The following is a 25,651-nucleotide window of genomic DNA, read 5'->3' as shown; positions in this document are numbered from 1 at the left end:
GTATACAGGTGTCGACCCAGGGAAGGTAATCGAACGCAGCCTTTATTGTTTGACCTAATATAACCCACCTGCTCCAGCCAATGACCATGAGTTTGGCGATACCTTCCATTAACGTGGCGTTCTGTAAACAAGTTGAACATCGACTCAATCGAGTATCTGGTTTGACGGTTGTCATGGAGCGCGCCTCATCAAAAGTGAATGGCACACGCTGAAAATATGAAAGCCACATCAGGGAAAATATTGCCATTGAAACTATCCATTATTTTTTATAGAAATGAGCGCTTGCAAACGTCTTTACAGTAATAACTATTATATTATGCAACAGTACGGGAGAACTTCTGACTTCACATTCCGGAAAGAAGGTGTCTCAACACAATCATACTAACCCCTGGGGTCGATTATAATGTCCGAATGAATTTATACATGTGCTGTACATGTGCTGTATTGGAAAACGTTATAAACATTTAATCATCAGCTGTGGGTTCCAACTCCGATTATGACACTTGTGTAACTGATAAAGAAATTTAACTGCAAATGCTTCTCTTCACCAAGGAGTAAATTCGTAGATATTGACGTGTAAACAAGTCAAGTTGTGACGGTGTTATCGCGAGTTCACTGAGGCTCTCGCGCGAACTGATGGCTGCCGACTGACCCCAAATGGGACCGTAGTCGTGAGAGCAGCAGTCTCACGGGACCAGCAGTCTCGCGAGAATACCGAACACTGGCGTTGCCTTGGATCGGCCGAGTTGGTCTATAATGTTATGAAATGCAAATGTGTAGGATAGATAATTTAAAAGTAGAATATAATGATCCACACAAACATGTCTCGAAATTGCAGTTTTCCTTTTACGGGAAGAAACACGGTCGCCCTATTTGTGGAGTCCAAATTTGGACTCCATAAAATGACCAATGCATATGTTAAATAATATACATAATGTGTAGTTTTAAATGAAAACGAAAACAATTTTTGTCTTATCATCAAGTAATGTTTATATTCAAATTGAAAATTGAAACTTTGTTCAGTCAATGTCTTGATGATCTTGGCCCAATTTCATATCGCTGCTTAGCGGCCGAATTTGTGCTTTCTGTGCGATTTCCTTTTATAGCGCTGCTAACCGTAAGCACATAAAAAGGCATGCTAACCTTCCGGTGCTTACCGCACGAAAATAAATGACGTCACAATGCAAATCCATGGTAAACGCGCAATATTGCACCCATATTTTTCTGCTAATCCGTGAAATACGCTTGTACCTTAGACAATTGTTCTGCTATAGCAAGCACGACAATTTGTTTACCGTTAAGCAGCGCTATGAAATTGGACCCAGATGCGTCTTGTGACAGGAGGAAGAAGTGATGCATTGTTGTCGCTTGGTGGCGTAGTGTAAAGCCTCTAGTTAGCAAACATTACCATGAACTCGGGTGTTGACTTATTGCGCAATCATTACTGGACTCGACAACAATAATACCGATTTAAAACTATTGGAAATATATTTACTTTGCAAAGAGTTCGTGGCGCTCGACCTATCATGTAAATCAGAACATTAATCACCCTTTCAAATAACATCAATTCCACCCGAGTAACATGCCTGTGTTTTTTACACAGCACTCGGGAAAGTACTGATCTATAGGCTATACAGTGCTAACACACATCGGTGTTTTTTATGGGTAACAACCCAAAACGATAAAATAGTTAGGTTGGCAAACCAGCATAGCTATCAACATTCATGAGATGCTTCTGAATTTAAGATTTAGGTTTTTCACTCCTCGCGAGGTCATTGTAATATTTCAGCAATTATAATATTCCATTATTGCCAACTATAAACAACGCGAGCGGTCATTTTTCACGATGCCTTGAAAGAAACCGTGCACCACAGACCCCCATAACACAACACGAAGCCAACCCACACAGTTGCCACGTGGAATCATATTGGATATTTTCGATCCGCGGACTTTGTGATCACATTTTCTTTAATCGCAACAGCTGTTTCGTTGATTGCAATTACCAAATGTGCAGCTGCACTAAGACAATCCGATACCAGATTGCCCATGTTGACTACACCTCTCTCTATATCAAGGAGTCTCCTTAATGATGAGAGGACTAGATGAAGACAGTTGACAAGCCGTGATTTGGTTGAATGCTGCATAACACACGGGCTACGGCCATGTACTGCCACCACTATGTCATCCTTTCTTCTTAATTCATCACTTGGCATCCTGGTTACCATGGTAATAACCTTTAAAGAGCAATACGCCTCCGGTGTTCTCCCCAGGTAAGCTGTCGGCTTGACATCGCACAAATAGGATTAGAGATAAAGCTAGCCAATATTTCTTTTGATGTGACTATTCTCTGGATTGGAGATGTAGTTCATGAATAAACACAAAAAGACCATGGTCTGTTGCCGCCCTTCTTTAAAACCATAATTTAAAATGAATCGTTGTGTTCTTTAATATACTGATAAGAAAAATGAGCGCATCAAGTAACTGCATTTGTTGATGTTGATTCCAAACTAAAAAAGATGACAACATACGAACCGACAATAAAGTGGCGACTATACATCCCATTGCAGTCTATGAAACATGATGTCCCCTGAACACTCTTGTTAATATTAAGTGTTCGTTGTGGAAGCTCGCGACGCATGTAGCAGTGAAGCAATTTGCGTGCAGCCATCAACACGTTAATGTGGCAATATTACCAACGTGGTTGCGACTTGTTCATCATACATAATGTATAAACTATGGAATAATAACGGCCAAAAAGACGCAATTTGTAGAAGCAGAAAACTGTAATCCAGTAATGATGGGTAGATGTGTAGTTTTGTGGACACTTGTGTGAGTATCATGTGTGTAGATGTTTATGGTGAGACAACCCTTGCAGTACCAACCTACGTGGAAATGACGGGAGATCCTCAAGTGAGTATAAATTCAACATTCAGCCATTAATTTGTTACAATGTTTTGGTATGTATATTAGAGATTGTTGTTGACTCTAAACATTGACTGAATACCAATAATAAAACTGATATGTGATTAAAAAAAAAAACATAAAAAAACCACGAGTTTGGGGTCGATACAACTATCTTTTGTTGTAAGATTATTTTGTTCTAACGTTGTCAAACAAGAAACTCTCATTGTTACGAAGAGTAGTTTTTTGCGCGATTATAGTGTACGCATTGTTTGGTTGAGGCATATTTTATCGTGATTATTTCTCCTCTGGTTGTATTTTGTCATTTATCTTCAAATATAATTTGTTGATGTCATGAATATAGACCCCCATTATGTGTGGCCAGTTTAGATCACACAACAATATTGACGCCCCTCATCTTCTAGTCAGATGGCGCCCCGATACTTCATATTGTAGATTGCTGATTACAACACACACACGTCCGTTATAACAATAGTCATCCATTCTGTAAATCAAACGATAGTTGTCCGCAAAATAACATCATGCATAGTCTTCAATGATTCACTTGGCAATTGGTCGGTTGGGAATAAAGCAGATTTTTAGAAAGTTTGCAAATGTAAACAGTAATCAATTGGGTATTATTGATAATGGTTGAGATATAAACACTGAGGTCATGGGGTATGCAATGTTAAATCAGTATGACCTGCAGATAAATGATCTCTATAGAATAACGCACATCAAACAGACTAATAACGAGCATAAACAGCTTGACGTTGTTTTTTGTATAAGCTGTATTTTGGTACAGTTTGCCCTACACTCGGTATGTTTGTGATGATATAGTAAATTAAATTTAGATGCTAAGATATTGCTTTTAAAGTAAAATATAAACCAATGTCTTAGGTCTTGAGTGCCATGTCTCATAATATATCTGTACATTAATATGTTGCTCTATTTATTTGGTGTATTTTCTCAGACGAGTATTTATATACCAATTATCAAGCACCGATCCAGTGATTAAACTGATTATCACACTTAGTTTGTAACCCGAAAACAATTCAAATTTAAACGCAAAGTCAACACAAATCGTAGTAATAATTCAACATTCCTATTCACCGTAAAGAGTATTTTCCCCCAAATATTAAAAAAAAAATTACAATATAAGTTATTCACCCATTTACTCGTAAATTAAAGCCGAAAGTGTTAAGAGTAATGCTATCAGAGAAATTCTAAAGCTACTAGCATCGTCATTGCTCAATGTTTTCAATCGAACACGGTATGCGTTTTATGCAGTATTTGGACGGAATGAAACATTGCCATATTAATAAATTGAGGTCTCTTGACAGAAAAGATTTTGCGACGCGACTTATACAAGCATGGCCTTGCGTCTTATGCCACACCGCTATATTTGGAGCAATCCCTGAAATAGCAAGGAATCACTTAGGCTATACAACAGCCTTAAGAAAAATCATAAACATAAAATATTAAAATTCTTCAAACACTTGTAAGGTTTTCTTTGTCTGCAGCCGATGTAATAAAGATTTATTATAATTATGTGCATGACAAAATATTACTATAGCACAGCAACCGCATTGTCATTACACCGTCCCTTGCACAGAACCCCTACCAGTAAAATAAAATTAATTGACTTTAATATGCAAATTATCTGCACAATCCTATAACACTTATTTATTCTTGTGTTATATGAACTCTGCTTTGGACTTTGACAAAATACATCTTTGCATAATGCCAATATAACAATGACGACGCTACCATAGGACACTATTAGTGGAAGCGCTGTATTGCGTGGGTTAAGTTAAATTCTAACTGGTTTTTACTATGGCTGCCTTAATGCATTATGATCGTAATACTCAATGACACTACACAGTGTACTACACCCAATCAGCTACCAAATAAGCCGCTAGGGAATTACTCAGTATCCTCGTCAACACAATGGCTTAATAAGGAAAAGGAACTTACAGATGATACTTTAAAGACGCTTTGCCCGATTTTGACAGTCATCAAAATTATGTTAAATATTTAAAGGGGCACTGTCGTCGTGATCATAGCGATTCTGTGGCCAGACACTAACTTATGAACTAGCTCTCACCTGGGCCCAATTACATAGAGCTGCTAAGCAAGTTTGCTGAGCATGAAACTGTGCCTTGATAAAAATAGGGTTACCAACCAAATTTCCACGCGATTTTTAGGAACAAGCAAAATAACAAATGAATAACAGTAACCCTGGCAATAGGCAACAAATGGAAACTTATTTTTAGTAGTGTTTTTATAAAGGAAGAAATTTCATGCTAAGGAAATGAGAGACTTTTGGGACGCTTGGTGGCAGCAGACTTACCAGGTAAAATCCATTGTTCTCGGTCATGTGCGCACGCTCAGAATTACGTTAACAATGGAAATTACCTGGTAAGTCTGCTGCCACCTAGCGTTCAAAAGTCTCCCATTGTTGTGCTTAGCAGCTCTATGAAACTGGGCACAGGGCCCAATCATATAGCTGCTTAGCGGCCGATTGTGTGCTTACTATGCGATTTCCATTTCAAAGCGCTGTTAACCGTAAGCACACGAAAAGGCAAGTTAACTTTCTGGTGCTTACTGCACGGAAATCTATGACGAAACAATGCAAATCCATGGTGAACGCGCAATAAGGCCGGCTAATTTTTTCTGATAACCTGTGAAATACGCTTGCATTGTAGTAGATTTTTGTGCGAAAATGTTCTTACCGTCAGTTTGCAGCTCTATAAAATTGTGCGCATGTGGTGTTCAATGCACGGGCGTGCAACAGTGTGAGAGTATGTTGTCCAGCCACCATTAGGATAATTGAGGTTGATCAAAGGGAGACTTCATTTCTTATATCTTGATTTAAAAAGTCCATCCTGGATTAGTGACAATAAATTTAACACAAAAACTAAAAAAAAAAACATGCCAGTTTTTTATTTTGTATTCAGACTTATGTAGTATTGTGTATGTTGCAGCATACTATGACTTATGTAGTATTGTGTATGTTGCAGCATACTATGACTTATGTAGTATTGTGTATGTTGCAGCATACTATGACTTATGTAGTATTGTGTATGTTGCAGCATACTATGACTTATGTAGTATTGTGTATGTTGCAGCATACTATGACTTATGTAGTATTGTGTATGTTGCAGCATACTATGACTTATGTAGTATTGTGTATGTTGCAGCATACTATGACTTATGTAGTATTGTGTATGTTGCAGCATACTATGACTTATGTAGTATTGTGTATGTTGCAGCATACTATGACTTATGTAGTATTGTGTATGTTGCAGCATACTATGACTTATGTAGTATTGTGTATGTTGCAGCATACTATGACTTATGTAGTATTGTGTATGTTGCAGCATACTATGACTTATGTAGTATTGTGTATGTTGCAGCATACTATGACTTATGTAGTATTGTGTATGTTGCAGCATACTATGACTTATGTAGTATTGTGTATGTTGCAGCATACTATGACTTATGTAGTATTGTGTATGTTGCAGCATACTATGACTTATGTAGTATTGTGTATGTTGCAGCATACTATGACTTATGTAGTATTGTGTATGTTGCAGCATACTATGACTTATGTAGTATTGTGTATGTTGCAGCATACTATGACTTATGTAGTATTGTGTATGTTGCAGCATACTATGACTTATGTAGTATTGTGTATGTTGCAGCATACTATGACTATGTAGTATTGTGTATGTTGCAGCATACTATGACTTATGTAGTATTGTGTATGTTGCAGCATACTATGACTTATGTAGTATTGTGTATGTTGCAGCATACTATGACTTATGTAGTATTGTGTATGTTGCAGCATACTATGACTTATGTAGTATTGTGTATGTTGCAGCATACTATGACTTATGTAGTATTGTGTATGTTGCAGCATACTATGACTTATGTAGTATTGTGTATGTTGCAGCATACTATGACTTATGTAGTATTGTGTATGTTGCAGCATACTATGACTTATGTAGTATTGTGTATGTTGCAGCATACTATGACTTATGTAGTATTGTGTATGTTGCAGCATACTATGACTTATGTAGTATTGTGTATGTTGCAGCATACTATGACTTATGTAGTATTGTGTATGTTGCAGCATACTATGACTTATGTAGTATTGTGTATGTTGCAGCATACTATGACTTATGTAGTATTGTGTATGTTGCAGCATACTATGACTTATGTAGTATTGTGTATGTTGCAGCATACTATGACTTATGTAGTATTGTGTATGTTGCAGCATACTATGACTTATGTAGTATTGTGTATGTTGCAGCATACTATGACTTATGTAGTATTGTGTATGTTGCAGCATACTATGACTTATGTAGTATTGTGTATGTTGCAGCATACTATGACTTATGTAGTATTGTGTATGTTGCAGCATACTATGACTTATGTAGTATTGTGTATGTTGCAGCATACTATGACTTATGTAGTATTGTGTATGTTGCAGCATACTATGACTTATGTAGTATTGTGTATGTTGCAGCATACTATGACTTATGTAGTATTGTGTATGTTGCAGCATACTATGACTTATGTAGTATTGTGTATGTTGCAGCATACTATGACTTATGTAGTATTGTGTATGTTGCAGCATACTATGACTTATGTAGTATTGTGTATGTTGCAGCATACTATGACTTATGTAGTATTGTGTATGTTGCAGCATACTATGACTTATGTAGTATTGTGTATGTTGCAGCATACTATGACTTATGTAGTATTGTGTATGTTGCAGCATACTATGACTTATGTAGTATTGTGTATGTTGCAGCATACTATGACTTATGTAGTATTGTGTATGTTGCAGCATACTATGACTTATGTAGTATTGTGTATGTTGCAGCATACTATGACTTATGTAGTATTGTGTATGTTGCAGCATACTATGACTTATGTAGTATTGTGTATGTTGCAGCATACTATGACTTATGTAGTATTGTGTATGTTGCAGCATACTATGACTTATGTAGTATTGTGTATGTTGCAGCATACTATGACTTATGTAGTATTGTGTATGTTGCAGCATACTATGACTTATGTAGTATTGTGTATGTTGCAGCATACTATGACTTATGTAGTATTGTGTATGTTGCAGCATACTATGACTTATGTAGTATTGTGTATGTTGCAGCATACTATGACTTATGTAGTATTGTGTATGTTGCAGCATACTATGACTTATGTAGTATTGTGTATGTTGCAGCATACTATGACTTATGTAGTATTGTGTATGTTGCAGCATACTATGACTTATGTAGTATTGTGTATGTTGCAGCATACTATGACTTATGTAGTATTGTGTATGTTGCAGCATACTATGACTTATGTAGTATTGTGTATGTTGCAGCATACTATGACTTATGTAGTATTGTGTATGTTGCAGCATACTATGACTTATGTAGTATTGTGTATGTTGCAGCATACTATGACTTATGTAGTATTGTGTATGTTGCAGCATACTATGACTTATGTAGTATTGTGTATGTTGCAGCATACTATGACTTATGTAGTATTGTGTATGTTGCAGCATACTATGACTTATGTAGTATTGTGTATGTTGCAGCATACTATGACTTATGTAGTATTGTGTATGTTGCAGCATACTATGACTTATGTAGTATTGTGTATGTTGCAGCATACTATGACTTATGTAGTATTGTGTATGTTGCAGCATACTATGACTTATGTAGTATTGTGTATGTTGCAGCATACTATGAATATCAAAAATTAATTTAATGCAGGTACTTTTCGAACTTCTGTATCATTTCGTAATATTATTACCAGTGGGCCCTTCGTATCCGCATTGATTCTTATATTATTACCAGTGGGCCCTTCGTATCCGCATTGATTCTTATAAAGCGATATAATTATTGCATTATATACACACGCGCAATGACCTTTCCAGCTCAAAGACGTCACAAGAGTCATGAATACTCATTAACTTGCGTTTTCTTCTGATTGGCTGCCACGAACGAAATTCGTTCGCTTAGATACAAACTAATTTTGCAATCTTGTTTTTTTTTCCCCAAACACTCAGTGCATATTATTAATTATCTCAAATAAAAGAACCCAGACACACGGAACAGCGTGAATTGTCAGTGCTTGATAATATTTGGTAAATACAAGGTTCTTTAATATTAGTGTTCTAGCTTGCATATTAAAACTGTGAAGGTGTTTAGCCTTCGGGGTAAACTGCTGACGGTGTTTGGCTGTGGAAACAATTAACAGTCTTTTTATCATGAATGAGCATATTGCTCTTCTCTCCTGCAATGAATTCAAAAACCGGAATTGCTAGGAAGGCTTTGCATGCTCCGGGGAGTAATATGAAAAAAAACATAGTTCTTTAAAACTCTAGACCGAGCGAAATACACTGCCGTCACCAATAGCATTTCAATATCAGCCCTATCTCAGTTTTCATACACAAATTGATACCATATTGATGCTTCATTGATTGTATTTGTAGATGATATGTCAGTTGTGTGTTCGCAGTCTCATTACCAAGTAAGCTTTTCTTCATTACCAATTGGAAATGATAAAATTACCAACGTTCATGTACTTAATAATAACCCAACTTTTTAGCCTCTGAAGAAAGTTTGAAAGGAAATTCTGTGGTCGGTGTCTTTTCAGTCCCAGTGCTTCTCTTTGGTTGGTCTTATAAGCATCAACGCTTTCTATGCGGTTTGGATGTACGGGTGCATGTGTACCACCACCAGTGATTTTAGGATTTGTTCTGATTTCAGATGATTCCACAAATTAAGTCTTGCGGAAGCTTTGAAGGATATTCTACCCTCTTACGAGCCTACACCCTGTTGGTTAAATCCTATTCTTTTTCTGGTAAAAGATGTTTTTAAAACTGTGACTCTGTTTGATCGGAAAAAAGTTATGTTTCGAATTAAATTTTAAAGTATAAGTAGGTCCCATCAATTGTTTAATATTTTGTAACATGTTGCACCGATATGTTTTCTGTCAAGCAGTGGAATACAAGTATTTATTTTGAATTTTGTACCAAAGGCCTGTATTTTTGATGTAGCATGTATAAACGGCCATGAAGCTAAATCGAAGAAGTACGATTATTTGTTTGTATGCACGCTGCCACAGTAAGTGGTGGTATAACCTTGGACTAGGCCTAATGTTATGTGCAATCACTGCACGTCAAGCTCCAGTCACAAACACTATACCATTAAATAATTAAGTCTAAACCATTTTATTTTCCACTTGTTCAATACTAATGCTAATCCGGTCGACGGATATCAATTAATGGAGACTATAATTGCCATGTTCGTGTTGGTTTGATACGTCTTACATTGGAGACAGAGTGTTCGAGTCATCCTGGTTTCGAAATGGTACTTTTTTGCCATTTATAAGTACTATATCTATGATATGTTGCTGTAAATTTCAATTCAACACAGTTAAGTGAAAAATATTACCATAGCCGCATGCTTCGAGAAATACGACATTAGTAGCAGCTCTTCATAATACTTCACAGTTTGTGTTAATCTTTAATCTGTTAGTAAAACTCAACGTGACCAGTTTATCATTTTGCCACTTTCCATGAGGGAGGCTCCCTTCATGTTCAGAGTCCGGCCAACATCGGGCTTTCTGTGGATCAAACATTCTTGTGTTTCCAATGAGTTATTTTGTCCAAAATATCGTGGTTGAAATTTCGGAACAAGCACCGTCCATTAAACCAAGTTGCATAGATATCCACTGACAAAACACACCAACTGACAAAAAACACACCAACCAACCAACCAACCAACCAACCAACCAACCAACAAACCAACCAACCAACCAACCGGCCGACTAACGAAACAAACAACTGACCAGCCAACAAACCAACCAACTGACCAACCAACCAACCAACCAAACAACCAACTAACCAACCAACCAACCAACCAGCCGACTGACGAAACAAACAACTGACTAAACAACAAACCAACCAACTGACCAACCAACCAACCAACCAACCAACCAACCAACCAACCAAACAACCAAGCAAGCAACCAACCAACCAACCAACCAACCAACCAACCAACCAACCAACCAACCAACCAACCAACCAACCAACCAAGCGACCGACCGACCGACCGACCGACCGACCGACCGACCAACAAACCAACCAACCAACCAACCAACCAACCAACCAACCAACCAACCAACCAACCAACCAACCAACCAACCAACCAACCAAGCGACCGACCGACCGACCGACCGACCGACCGACCGACCGACCGACCGACCGACCGACCGACCGACCGACCGACCGACTGACCGACCGACCAACCAACCAGCCGATGAAGAAACAAACAAACTGACCAGCCGACAAACCAACCAACAGACCAACCAATCAACCAACCAACCAACCAACTGACAAACCAACCTACACACAAACCAACTGAACAAATGGCAACCAACAGATAGTTGCCAACAGACAAACCAACCAACCAGCCGAATGACGAAACAAACAACTGACCAGCCAGCCAACCAACCAGCCAACTGACTAACTGACCAAACGATTGACCAACCAACCAACCAACTAACTGACCAAACAACTGACTTACCAACCGACCAACTAGCCGACCAATCAACCAACTATAACTTACCAGCCAGCCAACTAACTAACTGACCAACATTAAACCAACCAACCAACCAACCCACCAACTAACTGACCAAACAACCGACCTACCAACCGACCAACTAGCCGACCAATCAACCAACTACAACTTACCAGCCAGCCAACCAACCAGCCAACTAACTAACTGACCAAACGATTGACCAACCAACCATCAACCAACCAACCAACCAACCAACCAACCAACCAACCAACCAACCAACCAACCAACCAACCAACCAACCAACCAACCAACCAACCAACCAACTAACTGACCAAACAACTGACCTACCAACCAACCAACTACAACTTACCAGCCAACCAACTAACCAACCAACCAACCAACCAACCAACTGACCAAACAATTGACCAACCAACCAACCAACCAACCAACCAAACAACTGACCAACCAACCAACCAACCAACCGACAAACCAACCAACCAACCAACCAACCGACCAACCAACCAATCAAAAAACTGACTAACCCACCAACCAATCCAAAAACTGACCAACCCACCAACCAATCCAAAAACTGAATTAATCAACCAACTTACCAAGCAACTGAGCAACTAGTTAATGACCAACCAGCCAACTGACCATCAACGCAACCCACCGACCACCCGACCGACCGACTTTAACCGACCGCTCGGCCACGACATGTATATTATTAATCAGTCTGCTACTCAGCCACAAGGGACATAAATATGAAAATAGGATAACCCTGATAATCTCGGACGACCCCCAGACCAAATTGAAAAAGTAACAGACATCAGGATAGTTAGAACTATCACAAATACCATGGTTTACACGCAGTTTACATACTTACGGTCAGAATTAAATTTCCACCAAAAAGAAGAAGGATTAATAGTGCAATTAAGCAGCGAAAAATCTGTGTGCAAGCTAAAACTGTAGATAACTCCATCAAATATATTCTTATAAAAAAACAAAATCATCGCTGGCCTTGCAATTTAGAAGGTGCGCATAAAAAGACCTAGCCTTGGAAGTGCTATTAAAAATCTTACATAAATAAATACAAGATTACATCATAAGAGATACATGAAAGAGAATTTAAATTGTTGCATTTTTATTTCCAATAATGCACAAAAACACGATAATGAATAATATATTTATTTTTTTGTTTTTCTTCAAGCTCCTATAACATTCATTATTGTTGTATCCAAGCAACGCGTTTGGATGCTACAAAAGCTCCCAATACTGCATTTAATGATGGCACTGTGTATACGTGGGCTTAATGGATTGGAAAAGAAGAGTAGACATTTATAACACAACTACTGCGTAAAATGCAGCATTGGGCTTTTGACGGAGTCGCGGGTTGTTTGACCTACTGCTATTGTCTTACATTTTATGCGGGTATAAATGCACGCATAGTAGGCATACAGTACATGCGCAATACAATGGTTTAGACTCTACGAAGAAGTAAAATGAAACAAACAAAATCTAGGACAATATAAAATTCGACATCACATTACTAATACTGACCACCGGCGTTTCATTCGTAAAATGTGATGCTAAATGACATTTAAATGTTTTGTTATAATATTTGATGCAATTTTAAGACTGTATCTTCAAACTAGTATTTTCTCGTAATTTTTCATGGCGATGTTATACAAGTCACAGCGCCATTTGAATTAAATTATTTCATACATGAGAAATGAGGCGTGATAGTTAAAAAGAATAGAACTGCTCAAAGCATAATGTGTGTCAAAGTGGAACACATGTGTAAGTCCAATAATTATATATGTCCTATATGAGCCGATTGCCAGTGCTCCAAAGGTACATGGAAGGTTTAGAAGACGATTTGTTTGAAATTGCTGCTCATTATTTGATTTTGACCCAACATTCAACACTTCCACAGTCCTTTGTGCACAAGTTACTCGGGTTAATCTTTTGCTGAAGCTATTATTATTAATATCATCACTGTATATTTGATGTAAACTTTATAAAAACAATTATTTTCTCCATTTTTGGAGGTTTGTGGAAATAAATAAATAAATAAATAAATGTTGTTATTCCAAGAACTCGGCCGGCTTTAGTGCTACACTGAGTAGGCGTGTCATATTAGTGGAATGTTTTATGTGAGCCGAATCTCCGAGTTAAACAGCCAATAAAGGATCATCTCAAATATATAGATATTACAGTTTCCTAATAGCTGGAGTTCATAGGAAACATAAACAAATATAACGAGTCTATTACCGGTATATACCTCACGTTAAAACATGGTAAAAATGTTTTGTCTACAGAACGCTTCTAGCCAAATTTCTGAACAACGTGGGGTCAAACAAACCTACGCGACAAAGGAATCGTGACGTCAGTGGCGGCTATTTGGTGTGAAAAAATAGCGCACTCAGTTTGCCAAAGCTGGAGAACTGTGTTCAAACCCAATTAGTTGAAATATTGAGATCATCCTTTATTGGCTCTTTAAGACCAAATACTTGCCTGGCAGCCTTTACCCCCAGGGCTATGATGTGATGTGGATGGAGCTGGACTCGGCTAGGATTAACCAATAGTCCAAAAATAACAAAGCATATCCGATCGGAAATGAACGTAATACTATTGTCTTTATAGGGAATGGTATAAAGGTCGGCTGTATACATGCGAGCTAAAGGCGGCTGTGTACATCTCGACGGTATAGGGGCAGACGTGAAAGGTCCCAAATACAACACAGTCAATTCCGAAGGTTTTATTCATATTTTATAATATAATCGCTAAGTAAATTTTAATTGCTTTTTTAATTGATTGTTAAAGTTATTGAATAAATTGCATTTAGTGAGTTATAATAATATCAAGATAATTATGTCGGTACTGGTGACAATTATAATTCTGGTCTTGATAATTACTTCTATTTGAAGTGGTGTATTTCATAAAAAAAAACTTGACATTAATTATCATATTTCGCCATTAGAACAGTTTGAACCAATGTCAAACTGGAATTTGGTTTTATACATACATACATTCATACATACATACATACATACATACATACATACATACATACATACATAACACAAACAACCATAAATACAAACATACAACTAAATATTTATTTTAGCGCCTTTACATCAAGATCAAAGCGTTGAAAAGACCAAACGAATGGGATTAAAAATACAGCAAATTGAATCTAAAACAAGTGAGTTTTGAGATAATTTTTGAACAATGGCAAAGGGTTACAATTTCTTATGCGTACTGGGAGGTTGTTCCATAATTCGCGGAGAAATAAAGGAGAAAGTCCGGTTGTGGATGAGATGGTTGGGTGTTCGGTTAGACCATATAGCTTGAATCAAGACCAAATATTTGAGTCGAACAATCAATTAAGTTAGGCCCTATTACTCGGGCTGCGACTATTCGTAACGTGACTGCGATTAGTCGCAATAATACACTAATTATGCATTGAAGCTTATAAGATGCCCTCATGAGCAACACTCGACCACTGTTACTCAGACCATACTGTCTCTATGCTCAAACACGGCCTTATTATGTCATTTGGCCACAGGAGCTAGGATAAGGATATAACAATAGTTTCGTTGTGTGTGTCCGAGATGTTGGTCAGCTTAAAGGCCCGGTCACATCGTCAGGCGAGAACATTAAATTTGCACGTCCTCGATTGTTTGAATAAGCGATGGGCATGCTTCTCTTTGCGTCGTTATCGCTGCAGTTTTACTCGGCCTTCATAATATGCCGGTCCTTTTCTGTGTGTTACAACGGGATTTTTTTTATAACGAGGTTTTCCGATTTGGCCCCGATAGTTAATTTGTTGATGTATGGTTTTTCCCCAGTTCTATTCAGACAATCAGCGTAGCTCCTGACTTACTTCACAATTTTCCCCGCAAATTCTCTTTTTCATTCCCCCCCCCCCCCCATTCGACCGTGTCTAATCGAATAACACGTTCGCTTGTTCCAGGAACTTCTCAAGAGAAAGTACTGCATTTCTGGTCGTCGACCCCTGCAGTTACCCGCTTCGTTGCCGCAGGTTTACCGAATAAATTTGACCTAGTCCTTGGGTCTCTGCTACCAGATCAGAACACACTCCATAATATGAGCCTAAATCGTATTGTAAAACAGAACTATGAATCTGTGCTCAACAGTTTCAACCAAGTTATAACACACTTTGACTAACATGCTTCTTGAGATCAAGACTACACTCTCACTGGTGAATTACCCCACTATTGACTTCTGAGCAATTTAGGCCTAAAAAAAAAAAAAAATTAGACTCCTGACCTCCTTTTTAAGTTCCCCAGCGGAAGTTTCAGGAGGAAAGCCTACCAAGAGCAAATGTTATTCATGTATCTTAGTTGAAACTGTTGATCCAGATGTTTGTGTGATATCAGTGTCACACAAACATGATGCTTGATGCTTTTGAAACTTGGACCAGCCAGTTCTGGTGGTAATATTCATGAACCAAGGTGCTTGGTCAATGCTGGCGAGCATTGTCTCCCTTATGTTAATGGCGGAATTATTCTTGGATGATAATCTCCCAAGCGATCATAGCGGTACCGGCTATGGCTGATTGCCTGATCATCGAGTGTTGAAGTACAGGACCTCCTTAGCAACACTTTTATAGAAGCCGAAGACGTAGCCGATAATGCGAATACGTCCTTAACTTATCATGAAACGGAACGCGCACCTCGGTTCGCATTATTCTCGGGGATCTCATTTTAAACACTTCCAAATGCGTTGTCTTAGACAGCGCACCAGTCTGGTACGTTATAATAATAATAACACAGCATTTGTAAAGCGAACTTTATCTGTGTGACATTCAAAGGCGCTGGTCAAGAACAGGAAGAAAAATTTACTTGATATCTTTATAGGCTAATCTGAAAAGATGGGTTTTGAGAGAATGTTGAAATCGTGAGATGTTATGTGTGTCATTGAGATGTTGAGGCAGAGACTTCCAGAGTCGGGGTGAAGTGTTACTGAATGTTACTGAAACGTACGTGTAAACTACATCACAAAGCTTGCAAACGTTGCAGTGTCCATTATCCCAAACAAGAACTTAATTCAAAAGGTAATTTCTATGGTATTATATTATTCTCAGCAAAGACTATCTATTAAAAAAAGAATTACCAAATACAATCTAACAATAAACATGTACAACCTGTTAACGTCGCCCATAACCACAAACTTCAAAACAAGTACCCATGCAAACTATAAAGAATAATATAGCACCTTATGTCTCGTAACAATGTTTCAAGAAATAAACCACAGGAGAATGTAAGTGGGGCCGGGATTTAAACCTGCAACTTCCAAAACGTTAGTCCAGAGGTCGCAGGTTCCAATCCCGTCATATTCAGTTTTGTGTTCAACCCACACGAATTGAAAATAAAAAGAACAAGAGAACAGACAAGAGTTTTTGGGAAAAAACGTCGTGGAAAGGGATAGTACACGACAAGAAGCAAAAGTTGAGATAGCCAATAAAGTATTGATTAGTCGTTTGCTTTAGGCGCTGTGACTATATTAAATCATTACCGAGCTTTAAAATATTATTGTGATCAATAATTGCAATCTGTGGGGTTATTTATAAGTTATCTATCAACACTAGGTGTGCTTAATATTGATGCACAATGCTGCATTTTGTGTCAAACCTAATAAGTGATAAAGGTAATCTTAAGAGTGGATTAAGAATTCATGTTTGATTTCTCACTTCATTAAGTAATAATAGCAATGATGTTTAGAATAATGAAAAAACACTACTATACGCAGTAAAACTGATTCAACACCATATATACTTAAATTGTACAGAAAGACAAATAATGTGAAGGATTTGTTGATGGGCTTACATGCAATAGTGGTGGGATCGGATTACCAAACCGTTCATTAGTTGTTGTTTTTTTGCGATGTTTTATCACAATCACACTTAGCAAAGATGGCTACATGATCTGTATGGATTACCATTAAAGACACAGGACACTATTTGGTAACTGTCAACGACTAGTCTTCTCACTTTGCAACAGATACATAAAATAACAAACCTGTGAAAACTTGAGCTCTATCGGTTGTCGAAGTTGCGAAATAATAATGGGAAAAAATACCCTTGCCACATGAAGTTGTGTCTCAGATGCTTGATTTCGAGACCTCAAATTCTAAATCTGAGGTCTCGAAATCAAATCCGCGGAAATGACTTCTTTCTCAAAAACTACGTTACTTCAGAGGGAGCCGTTTCTTACAATGTTTTATACTATCAACCTCTCCCCATTACTCGTTACCAAATAAGGTTTGATGCTAATAATTATTTTGAGTAACTACCAATAATGTACACTGCCTTTAACGTGGATGTATTTTGAGACGCCTCATGACACATCTTCGCCCACATGCCCAACCATTGATATAATAATTAATGTATAGTAATATTTAAGTCTTATATTGAGCACGTATCTACCAAGAACGTGATACATTTTTACAGAAAGGTTATTGAAGTTATGAATTCCGAGACCCACTTATGTAGCACCATGGGTTTACAAGGTGCTACGAACACGTATTAAAAACTTCCTATTGTGAACAAAGGGTAATGAAATAGTAAGATTACGGACCGATCTCCGGAATACAAGTCGCTTTGAAGCTTCTAGAAGCATTGGAACACTAACGAGGTTTATTACATGAGTGTTTGCTTGAGGGTCATAGCAAGGAAATGAATTATGAAGCACTTGCAACGGCTGAGCGTCACACTGTATAGGTTGGGATGTGTTAAGTAAAGTCATCTTTGGCAAAGTACAGATTGGTACCTAGGTTGTAAGTCTATTAATATAATATGAGATTTATAATCTTAACCACCTGCCCACATGAAGATTAGTGTGGTTGACGCAATATGAATCAGTACCATTGATTTTTGAGCTTGCACTTCGCTCAAAGTGTCGCTCGCTTTGCAATAGTAATGTTGATCCTTTCAACACAGTCAAGCCAACTCGTGTATGTAGTCGTTATCATTTTATTTTTGTATCAATGATATTGTTTGTTATTACCATTCTCTCAATATACTATTTCTACGTAGGTAAACAAGTAGGCTGAAAAACACGACACAAATCAACACTCCATCAGACTGGTTCTGTATATGCATGCATTGTCAACAAGAGACCAATAAATCTGCATTGTCATTAATATTGATTCATTATAATCTACAACAAACCCTTTTAGCTAATTGAAATGTGAGTGAAGTAAGTGTAATCCAATTGCAAATTGATTTGTACTTCCCCACTCTCTCTCTCCTACCCCCCCCCCCCCTCTTCAATATAGTATCAAGATATATTGTCTTGTGACGAGCGCATCCTATATGCACACTGATTGCGAGGTGGCGTCCATAGAAGAAGCTTACTCCAGAAATGAACTAGCAATGATATGATGATATTTGGTCGTCTGTGGGCAGTACTAGCCATGTTGTGTACCAGTAGATGGGTTCTGCTTGCATCAACCACGGACTTATACCCGAATCCACAGAAGGATCTTTACCGATGTGGACAGAGAGGGCGTACGTCTTGGATTTGTGATCCGGATCAAATCTTGCCATTTAAAGAAGGTAACTATTTTCTCTTCAGAATGTTTACGTTCATTATAATGTATTCATAAATATATCAGACAGTTGGGGTGCTTAAACGGCTGATTATGACCAGCTGGAGCTCTGTTTATAACCGGATGTTTTCGGAACTACGCGCTAGTCTTGGTGCAAGACGTTTCTCGTTAGGGCGATGCAGGCGCTGTCGGTGAGTTGGCCGCGATGTGTGTGAACGGATAAGTTTTACAGAGTTTCTTACTTAATTACGCCTTTTAACCAAAAAGGCATTTATAAATGGAAATAAAAAAGTAGTGACTTGTTCATAAACTGCCGTTTAAAACCTTGCAGGGTCGTTACCGTGCAATAAAGGCCCGAGCCTGCGGATCGGGCCTTGTTTACACGGCAACGACTCCTGCCGGTTTTAAACGGCAGTTTAAGAACTCGTCGCTACTCTTTTATTCCCTTATTTACCCTTCCCATGACACATTTCTATTCAACGTTACAATGACTGTTGAGGAAATAAATCACAAATCGAAAGACAATTTAGTTAAAAAGCAGTGGTAAAAAAAAAAAGGAACGTTCCCACGAAATAACTTCTTTTTCTCCAAACACATTTCAAAGTAACATTTTTTTTGTCAGGGAAACAAAATGTCAGTTGTGTTCACAAGAAATAATATATTGCATTCTCTTAAAGTGATTTTGTTCCCGCTGAACTGTTTTCAGACGGAATAAAACTTAATCCTGTTTTTTTTTCCCAAAATATTTAATCGGGGTTCCGTTAGTCTTGTTTTCTCCTTCTTTGTTTTGTTTTTGTTGTTGCTTGACTGCCCTCATTATGCAACTCTCTATGGATGTTGGACGGCTTGTGCATTTGCCACAAAACTCTGACATAGGCATAATTATGACTTTTGCAAGTTAAGTCATATTTTTGACATTCGTCCTATGTCTTTTACAAGGAGTGCAATTACTGGAATACTCTTATGGTCTGTACTTTACGTGTTGCGTTCATTCTTACCCGGAATGTATCCCTCAAACAATCCGCATTGTATTTATTTTAACTTACATTCAATTTTTTCAAAGTGTCTCCTTAAAGAGAAGGTAAACGTTTGGTAATTACTCGAAAGAAATATTAACTTAAGAACGGAGTTGGTAACGAGCATTGAAGAGCTGTCGATAGTATAAAACATTGTGGGAATCAACTCTGTCTGAATTAACGTAGTTTTGAGAAAGAGGTAAGTTCGATGACCAATTGAGCCCAAATTTTCACAGGCTTGTTATTTTATGCTTATGATGGGATACACCAAGTGAGAACACTTTGACAATTACCAAACGTGTACAGTGCCTTTAAAGGTCACACGAATACAATTATTTCTAGTCAATCCATAAAAAAACTGTATGACGGTAAAGGAAATTATATTTTGAAGGAATGTCGAGGACGAGCGGCTGTTCTGTGACTGTCTTTTTGTTCTCAACTTCCTTATTCCCACAGCTATTGAAGTGAACAATACCCTGACTGATATACGACAAGAAACCAAGTGTGCCTGCGCCAACCAAGCCCTATGTACCAATGGTACTGGGCCTGGATACAGAGTGGCAGTAGCTGTCATGTCATTCATACCAACAACTCGATCGTAAGTACGATCTATACTCATAGCAAAGCCAAACAGTTGAACTGTACGTTTCCCAGTATAGTTTTAGTATCCCAAGTTGTTAGATTAAAGGAACATTGCAGAATGGTTTTGCTAACACAACAGTTGCTGGCAGTGTACAATCACTTCATGTAATCCACCATAGCCAAGCCTGTAGGATTTTTTTTATAGATCGATCGACCATCTTGGGCACGAACAATATTGACAAACCGATCACACATGTTGCAGGACATCGACTTTTTTCTTACCAATTTTGTAATGTTCCGTTAAGATAAGATATCAAAGTAAGGTAATTATGTGAATGAAAACTCACCGACGGAAATGTGTCATTAATCAAGCTTATTATACATTTAAAGGCAGTGGACACTATTGGTAATTGACAGAGACTACACTTCACAGTTGGTGTATCTCAACATATGCATGAAATAACAAACCTGTGAAAATTTGAGCTCAATCGGTCATCGAAGTTGCGAGATAATAGTGAAAGAAAAAACACCCTTGTCACATGAAGTTGTGTACATTTCTAAACTTGAGGTCTCGAAATCAAATTCGAGGAAATTACTTCTTTCTCGAAAACTATGGCACTTCAGAGAGAGCCGTTTCTCACAATGTTTTATACTATCAACCTCTCCCCATTACTCATCACCAAGAAAGGTTTTATGATAATAGTTATTTTGAGTAATTACCAATAGTGTCCACTGCCTTTAACAAATTAAGAGAATTTATTATGAAATTTTACATCACTGAAACAAAAATGTGTAGGCCTACGTCGTATTGTTTAAACAAAATCACTATCCGTTGATTAGAATTGACGCCTTAATTTAAAAGGATTGTCAACTGAAGTCCATAATACAGGAAAGTTAGTTTTGTGTAAAATGCGTTAATAACTTGTCTCTAATATAGGCAGAAAATCACTGCGAAGAGCTATGCAACGTTTCTCAGGGAACAGGAATGGAAGTATGGTAGCTGTGACGACGATGTGGTGATCGTTGTCTCCAAACTAGAAAAAAAGGTAAAGTTCAATCACAAAACATAATCATACATCTATAAACACCGTAGACCTATACTTCTTCTTGATCTCGTCGTTGATGCAACTTCACTTCAACATAACCCCTTCTTTCCAATACAATGAGAGGGCTTAGGCATGCGCTAAACGCATGCGGGAATAGTGCCGCAATGGAAACGAATCGATCGGTGACACACGTCCAATTTTCTAATTAATGATTTGCCGCATTTCCAGTAATTCAAAATGGCGATGCGGGAAAACATTGCCAAAGAGTAATGTGGATGAAGGCAATTGTGATTGTGACACATAAATAATATAGCCTTTGGCAAAAGCAAAATGATAGTGTTCTCCGTTGTATGCCATCGTTGGTTATTGACGTTCAGCGTCTGCTTGCCTAATTCTGAAATACACATTACAGGTATAGTTCAGTTCAGAAGTTATTTCCATAGCTATACGAAGAATTTACAAATTATTCACGCTAATGCACATGAAGCTGTTTTTCAAAAGCTTTGCGCATGCGTTTTTCCAAAGAGCATCGCCCGACATTGACGTCGTCATACTATCGTAGCAGAGCACTGCTTAGACTTGACTCAAGTCGGACCTTCGCCAAGTCCTTGTTCGTTCACTGCATGCACTCGACCTCCTCATTCTCATAACATGGTATCTTTATTTCACCACTCCGTTGTGCGCCCTAATGATTCGCAACGATGGGGTCAATCAATTCTGTCTCAAATAGGCAAATAATTAACACTAGAAGGCGGCCGTCACACAAAGCTCATCAGAGGGTGCACCACACTAACTGATCTCACAGTAACCAATGATAAATGCACATGCAGGCCATTTTTCTTCGGATCAGCCAATTTCCGTTATTTTTATCTCATTCAAAAGTACAGTGAAGTTTTATTTTCATGCCTGACATTGAAACAGCCTAAGCAAAAGTACGTGTTGCCTATAAAACCTCTTCACACGAAATATGTTCTGATATTTTATCCTGTTTTGTTTCTTCTTCTAGGTTGCCGTATCTATTGGGGACAATGCTGCTAAGATGCTGTCAGCTGATGTAATGAAAGATATTTTAAGTGACACAAATGAATACTTCCAAAAAGAGAACTTTTCAGACGGCTTGCTGGAGTTTATTGGCCTAATGAAATTAGCATTTGATAACGACTACAAGCACATACCTCCGTTTCCTGTTTGGACCGTAGTTCAGATGGCAATGGCTACACTATTTGTTCTCATTTGTTTCTTTAGCATGTACATTTGTAGGAAACTTTATTCGTAGGTTTTGTTTCCACGTTCGGTGCTGAAAGAGACTTCTTTTACGAAGAAAACTGACCATAATAAATGTCGTGGTGGACGACCTCTCGTGTACGGATATTGCTGCAGTGCTTATATAGTATAATGTCGTCTCACGGCCTCCGTAGTTGCTTGACCATTCTCACATCGTTGTACAATGTAGATGCAATGTCGACAGCACGCAACAAACCAAATAATGTCTATCTGGAGCCAGCGGATCGCTTCAAGTCGCACCATTGCTTGGCGACCAATGCATAGTATACACCCTGACCACACGCTGAGAAATCCACATGTACAACTATATATTGTTTTCTGTGAACACCTTTTCTGGTAAAGACTTATTTTTGAAATCGTCAACAAAGTATATAAAGGCATCTTTTGCTGATTTCCAGGCCGCGTGTTTGTGCTTATGCAGTGTTGAGGAATGAACGTCGGGTGTTCAACGCCGTCTGATTTTATCCTGCTCCAAACGCCACTTGTGGGGATTATTAGAGGCATTGGACACTATTGGTAATTACTCAAACTAATTGTGAGCATAAAAACTTTCTTGGTAGGAGCATTGTGAGAAACGGCTCCCTCTGAAAGAGAACTTTTCATCACTCAATATTGTGAAAAGACTTCAGGCCTGTAGCTTTTCATTAGCCGTCTAAAAGCACACACATTAAATTTGTACAATATGTTTTTTTCCATTCATCATTCTCTTGCTACTTCAATGACCATAATTGAGCCAAAATGTTCAAAGATTTTTTATTTTGAGTATTATGTTGGGATACACCAAGTATGAATACTGGTCTATGACAATTACCAACGGTGTCTATGTGCCTTTAATAGTCACGTGTTAACATAAATTGTTGTTAGTTGTCTGCGACAATGTGGACCGAGGGTTCATTAAATTTGTTATTTCCGTACTAATCACCTAACATTGGCAGGACGGTCTCATATTGTTTTTTTTTGTTTTTTTTTGCAATCCCCTAAGGTGCTATGAACACATACACAATTTTAGAATCCTACATTCCTTCACATTTCTGAGATTTTGTGTTCGGGTGATTCTTAGTGGTCTGTTTGGAGTATGGTTCTAAAATGTTGTGTGTGTATGTTCTTGTTATCCATATATACACTCTGAGACAGTGCCTAAATGACTATTAACTACTTCAGTAATACATGTCATTGCGATATGCACACCATTCTGATCATTTGTCCTCATGGCCCTCGGTCAAACCTTGGGGTATGTTCTGGGTCGGCCTGATCATATCCTATCTGAAAATTGAAACTATTGTCTGCTTAAAAAAAACAAAAAACAAAAAACACACACATTGGGGTGATTTGCCTTAAAAGTATCAAATCCAGTTAAAGGCAGTGGACACTATTGGTAATTGTCAAAGACTAGCCTTCACAGTTGGTGTATCTCAACATATGCATAAAAGAACAAACCTGTGAAAATTTGAGCTCAATTGGTCGTCAAAATTGCGAGATATTAATGAAAGAACAAACACCCTTGTCACACATATGTGTGTGCTTTAAGATGCTTGATTTCGAGACCTCAAATTCTAAATCTAAGGTCTCGAAATCAAATTCGTGGACAATTATTTCTTTCTCAAAAACTACGTCACTTCAGAGGGAGCCGTCTTATGCGAATAATTATTTTGAGTAATTGCCAAAAGTGTCCACTGACTTTAAACAAATCAACGTTGACATTGGTATGGAATACTACCTAAAAACAATGTCACAAGTCAAAGAACAAATCAATTATGCTCATAATATTCCCAGAGATAAAGTTGTTGAGTTTTATTTTACCGTGATTCTGTCTTCTTTGCAAGGAAAGAACAATAATTCCTACACGACGGATTAGTATTCAGACGCTTCAATGCAAACTGTTAACCAGCTTGTAATGGTGCCTTTGCTAATCTGATCTGTATGGGGGTAATGAGTGTTGTAACTTGTATGGATCCCATTTCCAATCCCAACTCTGCTAACGCCGTCTTGTTATAATTCTGCTCAGCCCATTTATTCCTAGTTAAACTTTGTTTTTAATTGTGTGTTATTTCCCCCAGGAGGACGGGCGATGAGAAACTCCAACAGTATTTAGTTTTGTTTACAGTTAATGTTTGTTTAAAAACTTATTAACCGCACCCTAGCACGATTATGTTCTTTTGATCACATCATGCATTTTACTAATTTATGAGTCAATAATGTTGAAACTAATAATGAATATAAACAGAAAGATTACGTTTTCAATAGATCCACATTTTGAGGCATATTGATAATCAAAATCTAACAGACAATTGCAAAATCCTCCCAGAAAAGACAACAAAAACAACTTATAGTAATGGTTTGAATTTTAATGAACTCACTCAGTGCAACCTACCATTACAAGCTAGTACCACAAACTAACTGTTCTGCGGAACCTGTGTAACAAAAGCTGATTATTCCTGTGTTTATTTACTAATTGGTATATACAAACAATGACCAGCGGCAGCAACTGAAATGGTCACTTTAAGGCAGTGGACACTATTGGTAATTGTCAAAGACTAGCCTTCACAGTTGGTGTATCTCAACATATGCATAAAATAAAAAACCTGTGAAAATTTGAGCTCAATCGATCATCGAACTTGCGAGATAATAATGAAAGAAAAAA

General features: G+C 37.8%; 1 protein-coding gene across 1 annotated transcript; it reads left to right on the top strand.

Annotated features, from left to right (window-relative positions):
• Positions 1-2,634: 2,634 nt before the first annotated feature.
• LOC117298800 lies at positions 2,635-23,663 on the top strand. Its single transcript, XM_033782132.1, has 5 exons — positions 2,635-2,910; positions 18,810-19,089; positions 20,555-20,696; positions 21,618-21,726; positions 22,733-23,663. The coding sequence occupies exons 2-5, from the start codon at positions 18,912-18,914 to the stop codon at positions 23,000-23,002; spliced, it is 699 nt and encodes a 232-aa protein (XP_033638023.1). The 5' UTR covers positions 2,635-2,910; positions 18,810-18,911; the 3' UTR covers positions 23,003-23,663.
• The last annotated feature ends 1,988 nt before the right edge of the window (positions 23,664-25,651 follow it).

Source organism: Asterias rubens, chromosome 13 (assembly GCF_902459465.1).
Source record: "Asterias rubens chromosome 13, eAstRub1.3, whole genome shotgun sequence".
Classification (NCBI taxonomy): Eukaryota; Metazoa; Echinodermata; class Asteroidea; order Forcipulatida; family Asteriidae; genus Asterias; species Asterias rubens.
Note: the sequence above shows the minus strand (reverse complement) of the source record. Positions and strands in the feature narration are given on the sequence as shown.

Coding starts and splice junctions, on each gene's coding strand:
- LOC117298800 (XM_033782132.1), top strand. CDS start 18,912: ATGATGATATTTGGTCGTCTGTGGGCAGTACTAGCCATGTTGTGTACC. Junction 20,697..21,617: donor TTCATACCAACAACTCGATC/GTAAGTACGATC, acceptor TCTCTAATATAG/GCAGAAAATCACTGCGAAGA. Junction 21,727..22,732: donor TCTCCAAACTAGAAAAAAAG/GTAAAGTTCAAT, acceptor TTCTTCTTCTAG/GTTGCCGTATCTATTGGGGA.